Source organism: Xenopus tropicalis, chromosome 2, assembly GCF_000004195.4.
Source record: "Xenopus tropicalis strain Nigerian chromosome 2, UCB_Xtro_10.0, whole genome shotgun sequence".
Lineage (NCBI taxonomy): Eukaryota > Metazoa > Chordata > Amphibia > Anura > Pipidae > Xenopus > Xenopus tropicalis.
In genome coordinates, this window is record NC_030678.2 from 47,903,875 (window position 1) to 47,930,505 (window position 26,631).

At 39.2% G+C, this 26,631-nt stretch overlaps 1 protein-coding gene across 4 annotated transcripts in view; it reads right to left on the bottom strand.

The window, feature by feature from the left end:
- cluh (clustered mitochondria (cluA/CLU1) homolog) overlaps positions 1-25,484 on the bottom strand; it is a 50,445-nt gene extending 24,961 nt beyond the window's left edge. The window contains exons 1-7 of one of the 4 annotated variants that reach the window (XM_012957285.3): positions 19,226-20,013; positions 9,742-9,935; positions 8,454-8,625; positions 4,251-4,394; positions 3,515-3,642; positions 3,261-3,415; positions 2,113-2,238 (exon numbers count right to left, since the gene is read on the bottom strand). In XM_012957285.3, the coding sequence (XP_012812739.1) occupies positions 2,113-2,238; positions 3,261-3,415; positions 3,515-3,642; positions 4,251-4,394; positions 8,454-8,625; positions 9,742-9,935; positions 19,226-19,973 (1,667 nt within the window). In that variant the 5' untranslated portion in view covers positions 19,974-20,013. 4 annotated transcript variants of the gene reach the window in all.
- Positions 25,485-26,631: the final 1,147 nt, after the last annotated feature.

Consider the following 26,631-nt stretch of genomic DNA (forward strand, 5'->3'; position numbering starts at 1 on the left):
CAGTATTAATATGGCAAATGTAAGCCTGAGGAACTACTGCTAATTAGGTAATAATTACACTTTTAAAAACAGGTTGTATGAATGATAGAATCCTTGTAATAAAAAGCACATATCAAATGCATACATAAAATATTCATTAGTCACGTGAAATAATATATGCTATCTCTCCATCAAACCAGTCTGACCAGTTTACATTCTCTCCAATAAACACTATACATTTAAAAAACAAAGCAAGCCAATATTGCTGCTTAGCAGTACTATCGCATTCCTCATGCTGATTTTTTTTTTTTTAACAAAATATTTTATGGTAAGAAACAACAAAAAGGCAACAGTGCTCACACGAGGGGTTTGATACTGATGGTTACACCCCTTCCTTTCAGAGAAATAATGAGGCATTCATATTGGCTTTAAACACAGGGTCGTCCCTGTCAATTTGTGTCCTGTGGAGCTTCTGAACCTCATTATCTCCCTGGCATAGCTTGGAATCTGCTCTTTCTCTGAGAGAATAAAGTAATAATTCAGACAGAACACAGGGAGGCAAAGAGCTTTTGTACCCAAAATCAGGTATCGCACACAGAATGTTGATCCTAGTTTCCTAAGCTCAGCAGCATACAGAGATTTTATTTCTGAGAGCCAAGAGAGTGAAAGGAAAGGGAACGCTACTTCTAATTATGATGAATACTAATCAGTTTTTATTGTTTTCTCTATTATACACAGATCTCTATTAAAGAGAAAAAAGCATCTTTTTAACAAAAAAAAAATATTCTTTGTTTTACAACCACATATACTGTAATATATACTGTAATATATATATATAAGGCTGAGGCACACACTTATAGGGATAACAACCTGGGTGCAAATCAGATAAACAATGTAAATATGTAAAAAATGCTGATGCACACCAGGAAAATTTTATCAAAAAAAAGATACTTAGTTTATTTAGATCGACGTTTTGGTCCTCACCCAGGACCTTTATCAAGATATATATATATAATATACTACAGTATATGTGGTTGTAAAACAAAGAATATTTTTTTTTTGTTACAAAGATGCTTTTTTTGTCTTTAATTTTTTTTTATTAATTTCAGTGTCAACAGCCTTCCTGTAACGTTGGATTTTTTACAATAAATGTTTTCACTATTTACTAAGTCCTTGTGTGTACGGCTCTCTGTCCTTATATTTCCTAAATTTTTGCCAGCACCCAGGGCATTTGAACCCTAATAGGGTGTGCTCCACTCTTCCTTATTACTATAGAGCAGGGATCCCCAACGTTTTATACCCGTGAGCCACATTCAAATGAAAAAAGTTTTGGAGAGCAGCACAAGCATGAAAAAAGTTCCTGGAGGTGCCAATGGGAGTTATAATATGCTAATTAATAGCCCTTATGTTGACTGGAAGCCTACAGAAGGCTCTGTTTGGCACTTACACTGGGATTTAATGCAACCAAAACTTGTCTAACCATAAATTAAAAAATAACTACCTGGTTTGGGGGCACTGAGAGCAACATCCAAGGGGTTGGAGAGCAACATGTTGCTCTCGAGCCACTGGTTGGGGATCACTGCTATAGAGGAAGCACATCCTGCGGTCGCAGGGGGGCCTGGATCATGGGGTCTACTTCCTCTATAGCTGCTCTCCTTGTCGTTACGCGTGCTACCTGCTTAATATTTTCTAAAAATGTTCTTATAGGGGGGCCTGCCACGTTCTCAGTACGCCATTGGTACAATTCAATTAATGTAAAAGCAATTTCCAAATGTATTTTCATAGAAATATAGGCATTAAAATAGTCACTATCAAAAATACTGAAAAGGTTGCAAACAACTATTGCTAAAACCAGGAAAAACATGTTTCATACACACAAAAAGCTACACTCCCTCAGTTAACTGTATATTTAAAGGAAATGGATAGACTCCAAACTGTACCTATAAATAGCGTATTTTCTGCATAAGCAGCCTGATAATATATATTTATTTTTTGTTCTTTTGGTTGATTTGCATTTGTTCTGTATTTGTACCTGTACCTACACATATGTGCAAAATAATGGGTTTTTTTTATTAGTTGAAACATAATGCCCTTTCACATTTTGCACTCTAAGCTAAACAAAATAAGATTTACCTTTTTTTCTGAAGGGCGGCAAAATTCTTCTTGAAAGTTGGGCTGACCTGATTCAGCAGTTCTACAAGGGAGTGGCTGAGGAAACTGGGATTGGCTGGCTTGGGGTTAAAGTTGTATGCTGTTGATCTGCATGGGAGCAAGGTTTGGCAAGTTATGCAAGGTTGATTTTCTTGGCACTTGAACATTTACTTATTTAATTGCTTTAAATGTATTGCACGAAAATCAGTGCGCCTGTTACAGTAACGAAAAGCAGGGTGTGGCACACTTTCACATAAAATCATCAGAAAAATTGTTTGCATATGAAAACTAAAAAAAAGCATAAATCAATACAAAAGTGTTCAAAGGCCCAGATTAGCTATGTAAAGCTCAGATCAGGTTTCAGTGTTTTCTGTACAGCCATTTTACATTTTGAAATCTAATGAAGTCCATGGTTACCCCTAGGTAACAATAAAAGCTTCCTGTAGCAGGTGCAAAAACAAGATGCGCATTGGCCTACAGACAATGACAGATACAATATGGCAGTGATCCAAAATCCACTATCTTCTGTGGATTACTTACCATTCTCTTGGTGAATGGTCTACATAAATTTTATCAGCATTAATGTATTGTGTGGAACAACCCTCTCCGCAAGTTCAAGGTTATCTCCCCCTTTGAACTGTGCTATTACAACACTCTTTAGTGTTGGGTTCCTGCTTTATTGCTCAAAAACTTGCAACTGACTGCGGCAGGGGCAGATTTTCAGCTCAAACAATCAAGGAACAATAAAGGAAACCCCACGAGTTAAGAAACTTTTACATATTTAAGAAAGCCTGCTCAGGAAAGAATATCTAAACTAACCCAAACCCTGCTTGAGTTCCTTAACTCATGTGGGGTTTCCTTTATGATTGCTCAAGCTAAAAGGCTGGCGCAATCATAAATCTTCCCATAGTGTAAGTCACTTTTGGAAGTAGTATTAAAGGAAACACTTGAATCCCAGTAGTATCCTTTAGACTCTAAAGTTTAAAGCATAATATCTAATTTTTTTGTTTTTTTCTGCAAAGCGGTGCTTAAATTTAACTAAAATGCATTCAGTTCTGGCACTCCATTATGAATATATGGGATATTTCCCTGGTTCATTTCTTTGTTTTTATGTAAAACCCAAGACTCACTGGTTGAGGTAGAATCCTCTTGTGGATGCAGTAATGCTGACGTGCCGGTCCTCCATGGTTATCACATAAAGATACATGAGGTCCCCGTGCATTTTTCTGTTGCCAGGAGGTGGATTCCAGCCACTCATGGTGAAGACTTTCAGACACTGCAAGGGCTGTAACACAAGCATTCCCATGAGAAAATTCATAAAAAGATTTAGAAGCAGACAATTTTCTCCTTATAAAGAAAGTATAAGACACCCATGACACATTACCTTCCAGTCTTTGTTCTGAGGCTGGAGTGGACTTAGTGGTCTCTCCTTGCTGCCAGGCAAAATGTACTCAGGTGGGGTGCAATCAATCTGCTCAAGTTCATTTCCTTTCTTTTTCTTTTTTCCACTGTCTAGAAGATGAAATATTATATATATATATATATATATATATATATTATATTGAATAAGTAAACTGTTGATTAAATGCTATAGTAATATACAGTTGCAAATGTTTAATGACAGCTCCTAAAACAATTTTAGATTTTAACTAAAAAAAACTTAGAGGTTTTTTCTTATTTGTTTTGTTCTCCTGTACATGACTAATTTTATTGCAATGCATATACACTTATATTACTGCAAGCAATACATCAGCATTGCTAGTAAATACTGTACAATATACAGGCCGATAAATGCTGCCAAGTTGGACTTGCCAACGGGCTCGCTACAACAGCCTGCATGGAGATCTGATCGTGTGGCAAGGGCCAAACTATCGGCTCCACCAATGTTGCCTGGCTTAATGTGGGCATACTGGGGCAACAACATCAATCAAGCAGATCATTACAGGTATTGCTGTGAATAAATGTGAAACTGGGACATTTTTTGCCAGTTTGCTTTTCCAAGCGAAAATTTCTATGTAATTATGTAATGCAGATGCATCTGTACAATGCAAGTAAGTATTCTTGGTCTGAAGATGACAACACCCATCGTCATTTGTCAGGCATCCTCTAATGCTGCATACCTCCAAGGTCACCATCAGTGAAGACACTTAAGAATGACAGGGAGTTGCAGTCTACTCCATTGAAAGCATCTGATGGATCCAAACTTTTCAACAGGTCTCGAATATGACGGACATGGATTCTGGCTTCCCGCACAGTATATGGCTCTAAAAGGAAAGCAAAGAAAGATCCAATAAATAATTCGGCTGAAAAGTCAACACATTTTCCCAACTAATATATACAGCGGCTTGCAAAAGTATTCGGCCCCCTTGAACTTTTCCACATTTTGTCACATTACAGCCACAAACATGAATCAATTTTATTGGAATTCCACGTGAAAGACCAATACAAAGTGGTGTACACGTGAGAAGTGGAACGAAAATCATACCTGTGTGTAACCTAATGTCAGTACAAATACAGCTGCTCTGTGACTGCCTTAGAGGTTGTCTAAGAGAATATTGGGAGCAACAACACCATGAAGTCTTAAGTTTTAAGAAATATAAGTCAGAGGGGACAGTAGCTGCGTTTAATGATTATAAACACTATAACAAGTGTTGTAAAACAGCAATCCGGAAGGCAAAGATAGAAAATGAGGAGCGCATCGCGGCCGAGGCCAAGACTAACCCCAAAAAGTTTTTTAAGTATATTAATAGTAAAAAGATGCAGGTTGAGGGTGTGGCCCCATTGAGTTATAATAACAATATGGTTACAGCGGATACAGAAAAGGCAGATGTGCTTAACCAGTTCTTTTCTTCTGTGTATACAGTAGAGGAGCCAGTGGGCCAAGTCCCACCCAATAGCTGCACTGTTGCCTCAGCTCCAACTACACAGTGGTTGGCACAGGATATGGTGCTTAAAGGGTTACACACGATAAATGTAAACAAGGCACCTGGGCCAGATGGAATACACCCTCGGGTACTGAGAGAGCTAGGGGCAGAATTGCAGTGGCCCTTGTTTCTGATATTCTCAGACTCTCTTTCATCAGGTATGGTACCTAGGGATTGGAAGAAGGCGAATGTCATTCCCATATTTAAAAAGGGAGTAAGATCTCAGCCTGGCAATTATAGGCCTGTAAGTTTGACATCCGTGGTGGGCAAGTTATTTGAAGGCTTGTTAAGGGATCACATTCAAAATTATGTAGTGGAGAATGCCATTATGAGCAGTAATCAGCATGGCTTTATGAAGGACAGGTCATGTCAGACCAATTTAATTGCTTTTTATGATGAGGTAAGTAAGAAGCTGGATAGTGGGGATGCAGTAGATATCATCTATTTGGATTTTGCCAAAGCATTTGATACCGTTCCCCACAAACGACTGCTTTCTAAGCTAAGGTCTATTGGTCTTAGTGAAGCCGTTTGCACATGGATAGAAAACTGGCTACAGGATCGGGTACAGAGGGTGGTTGTTAATGGTACATTCTCTACTTGGAATAAGGTCCTCAGTGGGGTCCCTCAGGGTTCTGTACTGGGTCCACTTTTGTTTAATTTGTTCATAAATGACTTAAGGGAGGGTATTATGAGTAATGTATCAGTGTTTGCAGATGACACAAAACTCTGCAGACCAGTCAATTCTATCCAGGATGTGACATCCCTGCAGCAGGATCTTGACCAACTGGCAATCTGGGCAGCTAAGTGGCAGATGAGATTTAATGTGGATAAATGTAAGGTCATGCACCTGGGATGTAAAAACACGCAAGCCCCGTATACCCTTAATGGGACTGCACTAGGCAAATCCATAATGGAGAAGGACCTTGGAGTCCTTGTAGATAATAAACTTGGCTGTAGCAAGCAATGCCAGGCAGCAGCTGCAAGGGCAAACAAGGTTTTGAGCTGTATTAAAAGGGGTATAGATTCACGGGAGGAGGGGGTTATTCTTCCCCTTTACAGAGCGCTGGTAAGGCCCCATCTAGAATATGCTGTTCAGTTTTGGTCTCCAGTGCTCAAACGGGACATTACTGAGTTAGAGAGGGTCCAGAGAAGGGCAACTAAGCTGGTAAAGGGTATGGAAAGTTTCAGTTATGAAGAAAGACTGGCCAAGTTGGGTCTGTTTACACTGGAGAAGAGGCGCTTAAGAGGTGACACGATAACTATGTATAAATATATAAAGGGATCATATAATAACCTTTCTAATGTTTTATTTACCAGTAGGTCCTTCCAACGGACACGAGGGCACCCACTCCGTTTAGAAGAAGGGAGGTTCCATTTAAACATTCGGAAAGGATTTTTTACAGTGAGAGCTGTGAGGTTCTGGAATTCCCTCCCCGAATCAGTCGTGCTGGCTGATACATTATATAACTTTAAGAAGGGGCTGGATGGATTCTTAGCAAGTGAGGGAATACAGGGTTATGGGAGATAGCTCTTAGTACTAGTTGATCCAGGGACTGGTCCGATTGCCATCTTGGAGTCAGGAAGGAATTTTTTCCCCTCTGTGGCAAATTAGAGAGGCTTCAGATGGGGTTTTTTTGCCTTCCTCTGGATCAACTAGTAGTTAGGCAGGTTACATATAGGCATTATGGTTGAACTTGATGGACGTATGTCTTTTTTCAACCCAACTTACTATGTTACTATGTTACTAAGTCCAAAGAACACACCAGACAGGTCAGGGATAAAGTTATTGAGAAATTTAAAGCAGGCTTAGGCTACAAAAAGATTTCCAAAGCCTTGAACATCCCACATAGCACTGTTCCACCGATCATTCAGAAATGGAAGGAATATGGCACAACTGTAAACCTACCAAGACAAGGCCGTCCACCTAAACTCACAGGCTGAACAAGGAGAGCGCTGATCATAAATGCAGCCAAGAGGCCCATGGTGACTCTGGAGGAGCTGCAGAGATCTACAGCTCAGGTGGGGGAATCTGTCCATAGGCCAACTATTAGTTGTGTACTGCATAAAGTTGGCCTTTATGGAAGAGTGGCAAGAAGAAAGCCATTGTTAACAGAAAACCATAAGAAGTCCCGTTTGCAGTTTGCCACAAGCCATGTGGGGGACACAGCAAACATGTGGAAGAAGGTGCTCTGGTCAGATGAGACCAAAATGAAACTTTTTGGCCAAAATGCAAAACGCTATGTGTGGCGGAAAACTAACACTGCACATCACTCTGAACACACCATCCCCACTGTCACATATGGGGGGGGCAGCATCATGCTCTGGGGGTGCTTCTCTTCAGCAGGGACAGGGAAGCTGGTCAGAGTTGATGGGAAGATGGATGGAGCCAAATACAGGGCAATCTTGGAAGAAAATCTCTTGGAGTCTGCAAAAGACTTGAGACTGGGGCGGAGGTTCACCTTCCAGCAGGACAACGACCCTAAACATAAAGCCAGGGCAACAATGGAATGGTTTAAAACAAAACATATCCATGTGTTAGAATGGCCCAGTCAAAGTCCAGATCTAAATGCAATGGAGAATCTGTGGCAAGATCTGAAAACTACTGTTCACAAACGCTGTCCATCTAATCTGACTGAGCTGGAGCTGTTTTGCAAAGAAGAATGGGCAAGGATTTCAGTCTCTAGATGTGCAAAGCTGGTAGAGACATACCCTAAAAGCCTGGCAGCTGGATTTGCAGCAAAAGGGGGTTCTACAAAGTATTGACTCAGGGGGCTGAATAATTACGCACACCCCACTTTGCAGTTATTTATTTGTAAAAAATGTTTGGAATCATGTATGATTTTCGTTCCACTTCTCACGTGTACACCACTTTGTATTGGTCTTTCACGTGGAATTCCAATAAAATTGATTCATGTTTGTGGCTGTAATGTGACAAAATGTGGAAAAGTTCAAGGGGGCCGAATACTTTTGCAAGCCACTGTAGGAGAGACCATACTTCCCACCCCTTTCGTTACTACTAGCCATGGTTAATCAAATTAGACTATATTCTAGGCAGTAGGCTTATCTTAAATAATAAATGGATTTGCGTGTGTATGGATGACTTGAGAACCTACACAAACAATTTATAGTAGAATTAACTATAATTTCATCATTTCAATGGTGTGCCAAAACATTTATACCAGTGGCAGTCGTCCATACATCCATATGATCACAGCATCAAATAAGCTTTATTAATTTAAAACTACACGTGCATATTTCCTAGAGACCAGAAGGAGCAATCCACAATTTAGAAGTTCCTAGAAGAAGCACAGACTTGCCCTTAACCAATTTTAGAACCAACTCCTAAGCACACACCCACCCTGTACCACCATTAGAACTGAATCCTGAGCACACACTCACCTTCCACAACTTTTAGAACTGAGCCTTCCTGGAAACCTTCTATAGTCTTTAGCTCTGCAAAGTTGTCCAGCACATTTCCATCCAACTGGAGGGAAAAACATGTCCTGTGGCAGGTGTCCTCTCGATCCATGAGAACTTGATGGATCTCCTGCACCATCTCCTGTGGAGAGACCTGGCATACAGAAAAAATGTGAAATAAACACAGATGCATTGTAATGTAGAAAGTCTTAGATACTGGTCCATGATGTAAACAAGGTGTCCTTTGTGTACTTAGCTCAAAGCCCATATAAAGGGCATCCTTAAGAAATATTATAAAATGGTTTATGCTTATAAATATGTCTATGTCTGCCTCATTTCAGCTTTCAGATGGCTGGCACAGACCCTGAAGCAAGTACAAACTACTGCTTTTTAAGGCCACAATTTTATTGCGATTGTTAATTTTTTTTTATTCAGCTCCTCCTCCACTCTCTCATTCAAACCACTTGACCATAGCAACCAGATAGCTACAGAAAACCCGAACCAGAAAGCTACTAAATAAAGATAAATTATTAAAAATACACAGGGGATAAAAATGAAGACCAGTCAGAATTGTCTCGGAATATCCCAGCGTACATCATACTTAAAATGAATATAAAAGGTGAGCTACCCCTTTAAGTGTGTTGCAGGCATGCTACCAGTCAGACATTTTGGCAACCTTCAGTAATATAAGTTGTAGGTTTAAACTGAAGATAGTGGGATCCCATAACTCTGGGCAGAGTTACAACTGGTCAGTAACCCCTGGCAACCAATAAAATGTATGTTTTTATGCTTTTATTCTTCTACCTGCAATTGGTTGGTAAAAAAAAATAAACGTATCAATGATCAAGCATTTCTGTGAATCATAGCACTTTAATCTGGAATTTATCAAAACGATTGAATCACTGACTGATTTATTTCAATCAGACACAAAATCTGTAGCAATTTCATACTTCTTATATCACCTGCAGCAAAAAGCTAAAAAGTCTGATTAACACTTTATTATGTCTTGACAACTAAAACAAGACTTGGCTACTGAGATGAGACACATATATGTATATTTATATGTTTTAAAAAAGACCAGCAAATTTAGATCTATAGCATAATGCTAGTAGTTACTAGTTCTCAGCAACTCAGACCCCTTTAATAAAGGATTAAGCATGCCCAAAATTAACTCATGTATTTCAAAAAGTACACTAGTCATCTATCAATACCTTAGGCAAGACCCTCCTTTAAAATAGAAGTCACAATTAGACATAGACCAAAACCTTACTTGGATAGAAAAAGTCTCAACTCCTGGGACTTGAACCTTCACCGTAAAACCAGTGTCCTGGATAACAATAACCTCCTGCTCATTTCCTTCCTCAGTTTGATCTCCCATTTCATGTCCATTCTGCTTTGGCTCTGCTTCAGCCTGATGCTCATGGGCTCCATCGCCGTTCATCAAGGTCATGCCGGTTGAATGATCTACAGTCAATGATATCTCAATGTAAAATAAGCAACTTTAAACATACAATTCCTTTAACGTAAAGCAACTCTAAATAATCTACCCCCTCACCACTTGTGCTTAAAATCAAGGTCTACCATAGCTGTCGCCAGTGCTATGCAGAAGGGCAATCCTAGAAACTTTACTGAGCTCCACAGTTTTGCATTTGTATTGTATGTTTTATATAGCATCACAAATGTACACAGTGTTTTAAAAGGCATAGACACAAACAGTTGTATAGGTATCCTAAATTAGACAGAGAAAATAAACACTTAAGACCAAGGTGTCTCAGTACACACCTTAGATGAGGTCCCTGTCCCGTTGAGCTTTTACTGGGTTTGTATAGTAATGGAAGGTAGTGTCAGTAACTCTAACTGTATATAATCTGCATGTTCCAATGGTGTTAAAATTGTGGCTAAACTCTCATCCATGCAAAGTGTTTTGGTAGAGATGTAGATCAGATTATTAAAAGGCCTCTTACAGTGAGTTTTTGTCTATGACCCTACCTACAGCTACATTTGCTAAAATTAAGGTGTAAGACTAAATTGACAAAGTTTCCCAAATTGTCCTTATACAAGAGCCAGCTCAAACACACTCATGAATATAGTTACTAAAAGTTTCATACATTTGCATATAACTAGCAATAATTTCCCAGCCAATTTATGTACATCTATACTTAAAATTGTGGTAGCTAAGCAGCTCACCCAGTGCCATCCAGTGCGATCCTATGGAATGATGCTTAACGTCCAAAGGGACAAGTGAAGAGCTGACCTTTGGCCCATTTACTTTTATATAGTGGGTGGATCTGCTTTATTTACCTTGATATCATTGGTAAACAGTAGCTAAACAAGTCTATATGTCCAAGACTGATTTTCATTTGCTTTGCCATGCAAACATTTGTAAGGCTCCTATTATCAGAGAAATTAACAAGCTAGCTTTGGTCATTTGGTAATTAAGTCTAAGAAGATTTGAGGCCTCAAATCTCCTAACTTCTGTTTCCTAATCTTAAAATACAACTGGTACTTGCTATACTGCACAAGGGTTGTTTACTACTCCTGCTATCACTAGACCCACATTCTGTAATTGCTTATTAAAGGAAACTATACCCCCAGAATGAATACTTAACCAACAGATTGTTTAATAGGTCACTTAACAAAATATAAATTATCTTGCCAAACTGGAATATATATATATATCTCAGTAAATATTGCCCTTTTACATCCTTTCCCTTGAGCCACCATTTAGTGATGGGCTGTGTGTTCAGAGATCACTTGACAGGACGTAATGCAGCTCTAACTGTAACAGTTACAGAGTACAGAGTACCCAATAGCACATACTACCAAAAGAGTATATTTTTATGTGAATGGTTTATTTAGATGGAGCAGGGTTTTACATATGAGCTTGTTAATGCAATATATTTTTATGGAGACCTACATTGTTTGGGGTATAGTTTTCCTTTAATAAAATGTAAGCTAATGCATTTTGTTTTCCTGCAGCAATAAGCTATATACAATAAAGGCAAAGTATTTGTTAAATAGGACTTTTTTTTTTTTTTTTTAGATTTAATATATACAAATAACTGATTTTATAATGATTTCTAATAATATATATATATATATATATATATATTATATATATATATCTCTGCTTTGATAGATCAAAATCTTAGGTTGGAGGACAGCTACTGCCCAATGTTCAAGGTACAATATCTTTGCTCTACGAATATTGCAGGATAAACAGTAAACACAGGTAATGTTGATGTCCTTCCTGATAAGATCCCCTTAGATCCCAGGGTTTGCCTTCTGACCGTTTTGCCCACAAAGGGTAACAATCCCATAGGTAAGTTATTTCTAACCAAAGCCCTCATTCAAGCCAGGAAGGTCATTACCCTCAACTGGAGAGCTGAGGAGGCCCCCTTAGTACATCAAAGGATTAAACAAATGAATGAGCTTTATGTCACTGAAAAACTAATAGCATACAGAAATAGGCTAAATAAGAGGCATACCCAGCTTTAGCAAACCGGCACCACCACGTACCCCAACTCAGTATCATATGATTATAGGTATTGTTACCCAGACAAAAATAAACTCTATACACAACTTAGATTAACAAATAAGGCCTGGTGCAAAGGTAATAAATTGGTCATTTAGAATTCTGTTTATGACAACCGTTTAAAAACATTATTGCACAAGTCAGCAATTGGTGTTGGGTGTTTTCTAAGAACTATGGCAAAAAATGGAGCCTCCAATTTGTGTCAACAGCTTCGCCTCAGCCTCCTAAATGTGTGCACCAAAGGTTGTTGGGCTCCCCGATTTGTGTTGAAACAATGCTGAACTGGATATCCTTGTAAATTATAAAATTATACAACAATAAGATAAATCTATTTAACTCTATTATTACTTGTGTGTTTAAGTTATTGCTCACTAACAGTTCATCAGAAGGTTTTATTATTGATCCTGCATATTGCTCCTTCTCGGTTTCAGTCAGTTTTAGGTACATACTACTCACAGAAAGAAAAAACTAGCAATCTACAAGACATGCAAATATGGTTAATCACATATAAAATGCATACTTTAAAGGAGAACTCAGTCTTAACTAAAAAAGTATGGCAGAAATAATGTACACAATGTTTTGGTCTTTTGTACCAGCCCAAGGCAACCACAGCCCTTTAGCAGGGAAGATCTGTGCCTCCAAAGATGCCCCAGTTGCTCCCCATCTTCTTTTCTGCTGATTCACTGCACTTGCTCTGTGCTGCTGTCAGTTACTGAGCTTAGGGACTGACTAACAATATACTGTATATATAGAATATAAAAGTCACAATATAAGGCTAATTAGTAATTAATATAGATAATTACTACATGGCAGCTCTGAAACCAGTGCAATTAGAATCATCATTTAATAATCAGCCCTGTAGCATTAGGTTAAATTATATTCCAACCTCATTTTCTGCTTGATAATTAGCTATGACCCCTAAGTTTAGTTACAGCTGCCCAAAGCCCACTGAGCATGTGCGTGTCACTGACACTTCAACAGAATCCGAGATAGAAGCTCCTGTGCACAACTTGGCCTGGATCATTACTGCTATAGAGATGCTGAACATTTAGGCTGATGCAGTAAGTTCAGTATACAAAATATGGCATTTCTAGCCATATTCATTTTTAGGATTCAGTTATGCTTCACTGGGGTCCTGAGTTTGATTTTGGACACATGGAAATACAATGTATTGCAATACATACTTTGTGTTGGCTCGGGATTGAGCAGCGGATTTCTGAACATAACTGCATTGTGCTCAGAAAAGTTCCTCCACACAGGTACATTTTTTGAAGAGATGTGCCAGCCATGGGTAGAATGACTAGAACCACTAGGGTGGGTGGACTTGAATTTTTATTTATGACTCTTGTACATTATAAAACAATATTCTAGAACTTGGGCCTAACTAGTTTTTCCTCCACTACGGATAGTCCTCAGATCACTCCATAAGTTCTCTTTCCAGATGCATGTTGTTACAGACACAATTTAGCAATAAACACAAGGCAGCTGTATTGTTTAAGGCAAAAATTTCAGACAGGGTATAAAGTTGTAGAATATGAGTAACTAATTAAATTTTCTGGCAGAAATGCAAAGAATGCTGACTGCAATCACATGTGCATGCGAAAAAGGTAACAGTTTCTGAATGATGGGTAGATATCAGGCTAATTAGATTGTTTGGCTCTAGGGCCCAATGAACGAATCACAACGACAGGTATAGGGGCCAGTGGACTGGAATTGGCAGCTTAAATCTGCCTGTGTATGGCCACCTTTACACACAATGGCACATTGTAATAACAGGCAAAAGCTGGAGGCTGCTGCTTCATTTTTAAATTTAAACGTGAAAGAGCTTACTTACTAGGCAATACATGTGGGGTCTGTAATATGCAGGCAAAAGCCAACATTTACTGGATATGCTGTGAGTTTGCATAGCTGATACACGTTCTGGGCAGTATTTACACAGGAACACAATATGAATAGATGATTTGTCTGTATCTGTTAGAAGCAGAATGTTCAAGGGACACATGCTGTCAAGCCTAAAAGTTAGAGTGTTGTATGATTCTGCCTTTTGAGTAGAATTAAAAGGATCAGATTTTTTTTAGCAGAACTGTAGTTATTACAATACCTATACTAGCACAGATACAGGGAGTTGCTTGTGGCAGACAGACAGATTGTATACAAATCGAGGACCATTGTAACCCTACCCAGAAGTGGTCAAAGGTACCAAAGGGTAACCTTCTAAGCAACTGAAGGCCTGTCTCACATTGGCGAATATTGATGTTCAAGAGAATACTGAACACCAATGGCATATATGGCAGGGTAGCAAGATGAAAGCCACTGCTCTTCCCCAAAAATATTGCTGACTGTCTACAGTTCTCTAAAGATCATGTGGACAAACCTGATGGATACTGGAAGAATGTTTTGTTAATGGATGAAACCAAAATAGAACTTTAGGCTTAAATACGAAGCATTACATTTTGAGAAAAACACTGCATTCCAGCATAAGAACCTTATCCCATCTGTGAAACATGGTGGTGGAAGTGTTCTGGTTTGGGCTAGTTTTGCTGCACCCTGGCCTCAACGAATTGTCATCATGAATTCTGAACTATACCAGAGAATTCTAAATCTGTCAGTGAACTAAATCTCAAAAGACAGTGGGTCATGCAGCAAAACAATGATCCCAAAGGTTTTCTTCATATATATTTAGCAGTTGTTTGAAAATCAGATGTTTTGTGGCACATTCATATAAAGAGTTCACAAACTTTCAAGCACCACTGTATAGTCTATTGAGAAGATCTCAGGCACAGAGTACGACATAATAGATGCAAGGGATACTAACACAATATTACAAATCTTGCTCATGACAAACCTGAGATGACACTAACTGTGGAATTTTGGAAGTCTGAGCTTGTAACATATGCTTTGCTTAACTTAACTCACTATCTCAAATGCCTCATTTCAAAAGCCCAAGAGTTCATCAGTTAAATTGAAAGCTGACCAACAATTCACATCTAACATTCTAGAATTTATGCACATGCAATGGACAGCTTTCTCCCCCATAGAAAAGGGACAAGCTAGAAGCTTGGAAATAGTATGCTATATAGGGAAACCAAGACTTGTAGCTTCCCAGACAGCCAAATTACAGTTAATAATCCAGAATGCAAAAAAATCTTAACAGTTTAGCACAAGTGGTAAATCTCCAGGGCCAGATTATAATCAGCAGCTATTTGCAATTAACCTCTTCAGATAATTTCAGCAGTAACTCCCTTTTGGTAATGGCATGTCATGTTGATGTTATACAGCATTGTGCAACCCCAATAATAGATCTGCCATAAATATTTAAATCAACAGTAACACGAAAAAACGAGTAATTAAAGTAATTACTCTTAAGTAATTAAAATATAATGTACTGTTGCCCTACACTGGTATACGTTATGTGATTGCTTCAGAAATAATATTATAGCTTACATAAACAAAGCTCCTGTGTAGCTATGTGGGTAACTATTCAAATTGAAATAGGGCTAAACTGCACATGTTACACAGCAGATAACAGAGAAACCCTGTAAAACAGCATTGTATTCTACAGAGCTTCTGTTTTCAGCTATGTAAACCTGTGCCTTTTTGTCCTTTTTTTCAGTTTGATAGCTGCCCCAATGGCTAAACAGCAGCTTATAGCAGTCTTACTAAAACAAACACACACTTTTTACTTGTGCACGGCATTAGTACATTATACTTTAAATTACTTTAAAACACTTTCATTTTTTGGTGTCCCTTATTAAGGAAACAACCTTTGCTATCTTAGATAGTTGGAATGCAGGGATGCTAAACAATATTCAGTGCTGATGGGTTAGATGGTGACCCCCAGATGATAAATTATTCCAAGCAATGTATGATATAATTTTAATATAAACCTGGCCTGAAGTATGGCAAATAACTGGTCCATTACATGGAAAATATATTATATATATATATATATAGTAAATCTCCTGGATGAAAAAAAAAAAAAAAAACACACATACAACTTGAATCTATGTAATAAAACAATTAATTTACTATAATCCTAACTTTCACACTGCCAGCAAGTGAAGGTCTCTTGAAATAAAAAATAAATATGTTCTTAGATTGGGCATAGCTTCCATCTTAAGACTTGACTTGACTGATTCATGAATATTACTTCTATTTCTAGCACTCCTGGTGGGCATAAATGGATTACAGTTTGAATAACCTGACAAGTTTACATTTAGAAATAAAGCCTTAAAATGAATGACTAGAAATGCTGTATTTTACATAGTGAACTTACTATACCAGCAGAGAGATTCAGAAGCCCAATATCAAGTTTATTACCACGGCCTCTAAATTTATTCACAGGAGCTCATCATCCTTGGCCTTTTTAGGCCATCATGTGATGCCCAGGGTGCTCTGTGTGACCTGGGCTCTTGTTGAAAGGCTAAAACTAGGGGATATTGAAAATCATCGAACAGAAAATTAGGTTTACCTTAGAAACCAACGCTGCAGGGCTGATAATAACATTTAAATGCAAAATATATTGGTTTCTGAACTGCTATGTAATTTTTTTGGTTTTGACCAAATCTTGTTTCATGCCGGTAAAGTTCCTTACTGAACTCCCTGACTGGCAAGCATAAGTTCTCATCAGCAAATGTATTGCTTTAGTCACAACACTACTATCGCACAGTTTACAAAAACATGTAAGATGAGCAGTTTTTAGACGAAGAAAGAAAGTACAAGAGACAAATCTAATCAGTCCACAGCACAAGCAACTTTTATCTGTTCCCTCCAGTAAAAAACAAGACTAGAAGCTAGAATAAGCTTAAAGGAGAGATTATTACCTGCACAACTCCAGTGTCCTGTTGGACACACAGAAATAGCTGGTTCTGCAAGATGCGCCTTCTATTGCAAATAAATGATATACAAATAAAAGTCCGCTGTGGTACTAGAATAATACAAGATACGAGTGGGGCGGAGGAAGAAACACTTTCAAATGCTGCAAACAGAGTTTAGAAAAATGCTCTCTGATGGGTGTGTCAGCAACCTGGGGCAGAGGCTGCACAGCAGCGAACTGGATCAGTTGGTTTGGTGAGTTTATACATTCCCTTCCCATAAACAGAATCAGAAGCTTTTCCTGCTTTCCAAGGAGTTGCATTTAGCAGACAGGTATCAAGTCACAGAAACAGGCTACCAAATCAATGTACCCTTGTGAATTAGAATCGCAAAACAAAATAAATTCAATGTTAAATATTTTGCTTTTGCGATATTCCAGTGGTTCCCATAACTGGGGGGACGGGGGGGACTAGGCCCTTTTACCATTTCAGCCAGTTAGGTTTAGACAAAATGTAGTGCAAAAATAAAGTAATTAATGTACTTTCTCATTTGAACGCAAAAATTGCTAATTAATTGCTTTTCTAAAAAAAAAAAAAAAACAGCAACATGCAATCCAACATTTCTATATGATATATACACACATCACCATGTCAATGTATTCAGACTTTCATCACTCTCATTTAATGCTCTCAAATCCTGAACCAACATTTTTTTAAGGGGATATCTTTATCCTAAATATATTCCGCAGTATATTTTGATTTCTTTACTAATTTTGCATTTATAATTGTAATTCTGAGTTAAAAGTACCCACATTACTGCGGTCATCCAGGGCAAGATCACAAGAATTGGTCGGTGTAACAGTGGTTGGTCAACAGTGCAATTATAGGCTTTGGGGCATACAGTCAACAAGGCAAGCAGACATGGCTGCACCCTCACAACTAGGGCTAGGCTCTCAAGAGCGCTGTCTCAGCTATACACTCATATGTGATGGCAGTTAGGCCCTATTTGTCACATAAGGGCAAGGCAACAACCAAGCAGGAAAAAGTTGCCTATGTAAGCCTAAACTCCAAATATAAGGAAGTTTGCAGCTGCTGACATAATTGTTTGTCATAACACAGGAAGAAAATGAAAAAGCACACCTATTCATAATGCTACAGTTTATAGCAATTTTGCACCAATACACCCTTTCACTTGCAAATAAATTGATAGTTTGTGTGAACATGTCTGTAGGCTTATTTTCTAATTTAATTCAATTTTTTAAATATATTTTTATACTTATAAAAAAGGGAAAGAAGGGAAAGTATACATTATCTCCTCTGTCAGCAGTATGAGAATTCAAAAAGTAACAACCATTACTAATTTAAGACTTCACAGTGTTATAGACAAAAAAGTAAAGTTGGGCTGAGGGAAAGTATAGGTCTTAGGGTTGGTACCTTTGTAGCCACAAAGCCACTGGTTGTCTGATTTTTTCAGTTAAAGTCACCCTTGAAACATCAATGTTAAATGAGGGACTTATGCAGTTTACAGATATAGGAAAACACTGGAATATTAGGCATTTATTCATATTTCTAAAGGGCATCAGATAAGGTATTTACCCCAAATGGTATCCCTAACTTACCTTCAAACTAAGCTTTCAAGTTCATCTCTACAAAAAAAAGCATCCTCCCCAAATCTTGCCCTAACTGGCCTTCAGGTTAAGAACCCCTGATATTACTTTCAGCCCCCAGCAAGGAAACACCACAGTTCATGAATATTGCACCAGGCTCCCTGAGAAATACACTTTCCATTTCATTTATGCCGATACAGACATGTGAGGGCAGGTTCAAACAGCAGCCATAATTACCTCTCTAGAAAAACAGAGGGATTGTGAGAACTGAAGGCATTATTTCAGCACTGAAATCAGCTATTCTGCCAGGAACAGAAAGTTATCTGTGTGACATAACAAAATGGAAGAGAAGCGATACAACATACCATAAAACTCAATGAAAAAACGTTATAACAGCACTCACAATACCAAAACACATAAATAGGTGCTTTATAAAAAGTACACATTGAGCAATGCCTAATATTGCTGAAAGTAACCAGGATATGGTTTGAAAGTGATATAAGTTGGAATGCATACTAAAATGTACTTTTGTTAGCCCCACATCTAAACTGTAGGGGAGATTTTATTCGCTAGCAAAACACTGGATTGCCGCATCCATTCTGCTTTAATGTATAAAGTACAATGATATATTTATGTACAATAAGATAATAACTTATCTAACACTGGTATAAGTATGTTAACTAGATCCTTTACAGAGCTCTTTATGTATGTATGTATGTATGTATGTATGTATGTATGTTTGCTTGCATGTAATGGAAGCTGATGTATTGTAATAGGCAATATTCATGCAAAGCTCACCTAAGCTTATTTCCATCTCAGTATCATCATATTTCTTAAAGGCCGAGTCTGTATTTGCTTCATTTATTGGTATCGAAGGGTTAAATCCTGTTGACTGAGATTTCAAAATTACAAAATTAGCATTTTGTTTGTCAAACTCAGTGACATGCCCCAGATTTGTAACTTTCAACTCATCATGTGAAGACCCCAGGTAGTTACACTGATCCTGGGTGTTTAAAGTTATTTGTCTTTGCAATGTCCTTGCATTTGCTTGTGGACAGGCATCTACAATGTCAGCTGCTTCCACATGTTTCTTCTGCTCTTGTGAAGAAAAATTCAGACCATGGGCATCGGGTTTAATACATGTGACAAGTGAAGCAGTAGAGTCTGGCTTGCCCACTTTGTCCGATTCAAGGTCACCAGGAACATGAAAGGCCTCAGGCGAGTGCATCCAAAGGCAATTGTTTGAATAAACCTTATCACAGCCATAGATCTTTTCATTCTCCTTGCAATAATCAAGCTTCTTATTCACTTCTTTATGTGATTTGTGAGGCCAGATGGAAATGTCACTTGCAAACACGTCCTGGTGAAATGCTTCATGCTTGTTACCCAAAAAAACGCCATAATCAGGTTTAGCCAATTGAGGTACAGAACCACTGTTCAACTGTGGTAGCAGAGAAGTTGTTTCTCCTTCTGAATGTGAGTCCTCAGCAGAAAAATAGATTTCAAAGCAATATCTACAATAACAGCAGCAAATGCTGTTGCCCATCTTAATCAGCACAAAGAAAATGACAGCAGAGAAACAGACATTCAATCCTAAAAACAGAAGAATCAGAAGCACCAAATCTTACTTTGCTATACCGAAGAATGACTGAGCTTGCCACTTGTGCAGCGTTGTTGCTATTTATAAAGGGCATTCAGCTGATAGAAGTTTACTGTACCACTGAATGACACTGCACAGCTCCACTTGTTGCATGTGAGGTTAAGATATCAGACACAGGCCTACAATTGGACATGGAGTAAGTTTACCAGTTGAAAAAAAATAAATAAATAAAACACAAAACAAAACAAAGATTTGCCCATTGAATGCAAGTTGCTGATTGCATTTAAATGAAATATAGTCACAATAGCCCCTATAATGTAATTTTCTATAAATATCACCAAGTTTTCAAACCTTACAATAGAATACCTACAAAAAAAAATAATTGTATCTTCATTACAAATCCACAATCAATTGAATATCTGTATTCTCAAAACTGTCTTACAGTTCCCTGTCTTTTAAATTTAAATATCTTCCCATAAAACTTTAGTGGGTGCTGACATTTTGAGTAATGAATGGCAACCAGGGCTTATTTTCAACTTTTCTATGCACTGTTAGCCCAAATTTAGAATAAACCTAAACAGAATGCACCTAGTATCATTTAACAACAGCTATAGCCATTAAGAGCTATAGGCATTACACTTTTTGCAATTCAAGTCTTTGTTACCAAGTCTGTATGTAATTTTCCATTTACACCACAACAATGTTCCATGTGCTATAATGTTAAAATGATTAAAAGGTGGATTATCACCATCACTTCAGCTCTCTGGGAGCCACCAAAGGAAGGAAACCCCAATCAAAGTTATATAGCTTTCCCCCATATGTAAATAAAAGGCCCATAGTTTGCCCAGGAGCAGTAACCCATAGCAACCAATATGATGTTTGCTTATAAATAGGTGGCCATTAAATTCTACATGCTGATTGGTCGCTATGGGTTACTGCTCCTTGGCAAACGGAGTGCCTTTTATTACATAACCTCATTTGTCTTCCTTAGAAGATGACCAGTATGCAGGGATATACATTAGTTAAGCAGCCAAACTAAAGCAAATGTATCAATCTGTCATTTGCAAGTGAAGGAGGAAAAGGAGGAACACAAACCATATTTTTTTTTTACCCAGAAGGAAATTTTTCACATACCAATAAAAACAAAAGTCAGGATTCAAAGCAGATTTCACAGTAACAATTTTTAGCATGCCAACAATTTAATAATTGAATTAGGTATTCTGTTCATAGTACTGTGTGATAAGGAACGTGTAGAAAATTAACTTTAGCAAAAGGACTTGAAATTGCAAGATCCACTGGTGCAGGGACACATGTAATTGATGTATAAACTCTGTAAAGCACTGTGGAATATGCCAGTGTAATATAACTGCAGGATAAAATTGTTATGATAAAGTTTTTTGTGTGTCAAATACAGTTAAACAATTGGTGGTAATTTGTGCTAAACACAGAACAGAATTACAACACAAGAGGTTTATGACAGATCATATTTAGAAATCCTACCATAATGCAAAAGTGATTGTGTAAAGAGGGAAACCTATTTGTTTGTCATACACAAACTCGGATTGGCCACCTGTGGGTTGTGGCAAATGTTACAGAAGCTGCTGTAAGATGCCTTAGAGACAGATGATTTATTGGGCCATATAAGAGGCCATAAAATGTAAAGGTGAAATGTAAACTTGGCCAGCTACTGTGCATAAACTACCCAAAATGTGGTATATTTTTAAATGGCATATTTTTCATGCATTGCTCGGCTTTTGATATACAAGTGTTCGCAATATAGAATTATTTCATGCTGAACAGCAGCAAATGCCCAGGAAATATTTTGAATATTAATGTTTGCCTCACCTTCACAAATACAATGGGAATTGTGTCTCAGCTTAACAAATATTAAGGGGTATTTCACAAAATACATTTACCCCTTATTTGTATGGCTTCTGTAATTCACTTTATTTGGTACATGGGATTAGTATTCTTTTAGGAAAGGGGGTATACTTTTTTTACTGAATTCTCAAGCAGACATCCCCAAGGGTTCGGGGGAAGACACGCGGAGCTACTACTAGCAGGTACTTTTTCACCCCTACAAAGTGCCAGAAAATCCCCTGCCATAGACAATACTGAGAATTGCCTCTGCTAAAACACACACAGAGACAGTTATCAGTAAATGATCAGCATTGTCTACTTTAGTAGCCATGACAAGTAGCTGCTACTATAGTAGCTCCATGTGTCGTCACCCTTATAATGTATCTACCAAACTACACAATGAACTACAATAGGTCTTGCAGCTAACCACTGTATCAGTTTTCAAATTAAAATGCTTGCATTTTCAGAAATGTGGAAAATCATTTGAAGACTGGTTTTAAACAAAATCGGATCACACATACAGTGAACACCACCAAAGGGGTTAAAACTATTTACATATCCTCTAACCTCTCAGCTACTTCCGGATCCCTCCCACACAACCTGCTAATCACAGCATGGTCTGTAACAAGTTCCGATGGCATGGCGCATACCACCATATGCCGAAACAATAGGGGGAGGCAAACAGAGACCCAACTCCTTCCTGCTATATAAATACTGTGTAAAACCCTTGCTACCCGCTGACACTACAAACAAAATGACGCGCAGTTACTGTAGATCCCAGCACATGTGGAGCACACGCATACAACATCTAAGCGGTCTCCAGAATTTCTAAACACCCCTCCAAGGGGGGACGAATGGTAGTGTCAGCTGAAGGTGACCTTGTTCAGGAAGCGGCGAACGCTGGGCTCCACAACAACAACAACAAAGTGCAAGGGAAACCTAGGAGGGGGCATGTTCGCTGCACAAAATGTACTGGTTCCATATCTGACATCCCCCAGGGGCTCGCACAAGAGAAACAAATTCACGCAATTGAATCATATGAGCTGAAACCCAGACCTTTACACTGGCACTTTCATTACACACATAGAAGCATTTTTTTGGAAGGCTCCCCTTTTAGGTCATAGCCGGAATGGGATGAATGGCATAGGTCTAATCAATACATGGGTTACCCGTAGCCCAAGGCTCAGTGAGAGCGCCTAACCAGTAACGTACCTATCACACGGCAGTGCCGTAAAGTAAGGGCGGAAGTCTTCACTGTACTTTACAGGGTAACAAACATTCCCAGTGGGACATGCCTTGGGGATAAACTAATCTTGTAAAATGGGGGGTTCTCACGAGTAGTATATAAAACAGAGTATTGCCAGTAGAATGACATGATGGTAGAGTCGCGGAGAGCCGGCTAGCCCAATAGAACCCCTACTAACAATGAGTCGGTGTAGCCGCACTGTCACAGCTCCATTCTGCACTCTCTCATATCATATTCCTATGACTTCAGCTCATTAATAAATCAGGCCTACTGACCCAATGTCACAGCGAAGAGTCTGCCTGTGACCAATCAAAGCGTTCCATTAATCACTTTGACTTCTTTTACTTGAATAAACTCAGTCATTTTTAAGAAGAGATTCTGCCTGTGACCCTATTGTTTACACGATGCCTTAACCTTTGCCATACAAGTACATCCAGTCCATCAACCTAACCTAACTCCTGAACAACCAGATCTGCAGCCAATTTGGCTATACACCTGGACTAAATTCCCAGAAAGACTTCATGCCAGCCAGCTAACAGAATCTTATCAAAAGCCAATCATTGGGCACATTTGGAGCAATTTTGTTTATATATGGATTTATATAATTGATTATATATAAAGTTTAAAATAAAAAAAAAAAACAGAAAATTGAAAGATAACTCCAGCTGCTTTCCTTGATGCATTAGCCAGACATTCCAATTCCTCTCCAGGCCACACAACTCTGAGACCAAGGACAATGCTAAGTTTAACTTGAAAGTCCTTGGATTAAGGAAAACAAACTGCACACACCAGTGAGAGAACAGTGGGCCCTTCTGGGCACAAACACTATACTGGGATTGAAGGAAGCTGCACAAATACTTGCCCCCCAAAAAAATGAAAAACAGAGAGCCATCATCCTACAAATGGAAAACTGGATGACAATAGTGGCTTTAAATAAATGTACACTTAGAATGCTCCTGAGTACTTTTGTCATTCAAATACGTTATTAGCATGTCTACACGGTTAATACTGAGCTTCACTGCAACAGCTTTCTTTCAGAATAAGTGTCAGAAAACATAGGGTTAAAAGACTGTGCAGGCAGTACTTAGTGAGTTAAAGTCATTGATGCTCTGACTCTGAAAGAGATCCGCTGAGCCTAAAGCCTGGTATTAGCAGTCTAATATCTCAGAAACCACTAAGAATAGAGAATTAAAGTCACCTACTAGACTGCAGAGAAGCACCTGGGTTTTTATGGGCTTAGCCCCAAACCAATCCCCTAACCCTAGGAAGCAGGTGCTTTGAGCCTCCACTGCTTATTTAAGAAAAGCAAAAGTCAGGACTGGCGCCTGGGCATACAATCAAAGCCTTATCATTCCAATTAAGATGGCAGCACACTAACTGTCAGCATAAAGGCATTGTGTATACCATGCTCATGGGATAATAAAGGTTTGAACTCACTTCTATAATTCTGCAACTGCTCTTCAAGGACACCCTGGCAACGATTTCTTGCAGCATGAATCACTTTAAAGGATTGCCCTTTACTCCTGTGTTAGAAAGGGACCTGGGAACTGAAGTTCCACAACAACCAGAGTGCTGGAGAGCAGGGATTGCCTGGTAACCTGAGCAACCCCCTATGCTGTGCCGCATAACTGCATCCTTAGCCAGCACCCCCAGCCTGCATCCCATTGGCTGCAGTTAGGCTATACCATTCCCACAGACGGGACACACAATATAAATCTGCTGGAAATGAGAGTGAAGCTTGCAATCTACTAGTAATGGCAATCCCCGGCTGTTTCTGGACTACAATACCCAGCATGCTCACACACTTGTCAATGTTGCAGGCTGTTAGGGCTTGTAGTCCAGCCAGTCCCAGGGACACACACGGGTAGAGAGCCATACGATACGAATGCGAGGGCTCTGCACCCCTATTAGCCAAGTGCCTTGTTAAAAGCTACAGGGTTACACAATGATAAGCAGCTCTGTAACCATTCGCCCAGTATGCAGCCCCTCTAATTACCGCAGCAGGGTTCCGGGCTCTTGTCAGGAGTCTGTGCAGGGAGCGGGCTGTGCACGCCGGGCTCCTCCGTCTTGCTAACCATGTCCTCCGTTCTGTGTGTCAGCGTGTCTCCGGATCTGAGGGGAAGGACAGAGCCGGCTGCTCTCTCTCTCTCTCTCACACACACACGTGGTGCAGCTGTAACCTCTGCCACCCGACCTTCCAGATCAGACTCCTCTGACGGCAAACACTGAAGGACAATCTTCTCGTTGTCTGCTGAGTCACGAAACGCCTTAAAGTGACAGCAGCTGAAGTGCTTTGTACCGATACGATGCTTCAGCCTGCTGCCTGCTAGTACCATAGTTTTGGTTACCAGTTGGACTATTGTGAGGAGAAACGAGGGTCGTATTTGTAGAACTTAATTTTGCTCTAAATGTAGCATTTTGAATAAAGTGAAAACACATCTGAAAAGCTGGGGTTGTTAACACCCAGATCCCCCATTTTTGTTTAAATTACCATGTAAACACTCTGGTTGGCATGTTCAGGGCAGGATCTGGGGGAAGGCAGAAGAGGCAGGTGCCTAGGGTGCTACAGTGTGTGTGGGGTGTATTAGTTAGGACCCTAGGTACCTATGTCTTCTGCCTCTGCTGCGTGTGTGCATAGAGGGTTTAATTAGACGTGAATCAAAACTATGAGCAGTATGGCAAAAAAGAGCAATGAACGGCTGGTCTGGTGCAAGAGTGAGGATGGGGGGTTGTGGTGTTGCAGGGGTATTATGTTATATTTGTGCCTAAGGCACGGGGGGTTGTGCAGGCATCCCATAACCTGTATGTCGATCAGAAATGTTATTGGCAGCTCCAGGAGGCTCAAAGTGCAAAGGAGTCTTAGTAAGTGCAGAGCACAGCTATGCCTCAGATGTAAGTGCTCTGTAAATGAGCGAGAAAGGGTATGATTTTGTGCCTTGTAGTGCGCTTGTACAAAGGGGCACAATTGTGGATTCTGGCAAATGGGGCTGCTGTAGGATGCCATAGACAGTTGTTATTTAGTCTGCTGGTAGGGGGCTGTTTAGGCCTTTGTGTACTTGGAATACTAGGGCCTATTTTGAATCCCACTCCGGGCCTGGGCATAGTTACATTTGTTTATTTGTTTTGCTACATAGCCGTTTGGGCCCCACTCTTTTTTTAATTCTGCTCTGATTGACTAGTCACACCATGACTTTAGTAACCTACTAGTGGTACAAAAAAACACTGTGAAGCACACAAACACTTTACTACAGCTAAACTGTTGCTGGCTCTTACACATCAGCTCTGGGCCTTCTGCTGTCCTTGGCAAATGTATTTATTGTTCATTGGCCTCCCTTTTGCAATGTGGTGTCCCTGTTAAAGCACATGACAAGTAAACATTTGTTTGTTGTTTTTCTTCTTAGATAACTACGTTCCAACACTGGTGCTTCTTTTGGCTTCTAAGACACTTAGGGCAAGACCCATAAACAAAGCTCTACATTGAAATGGGGACCAGTCTGA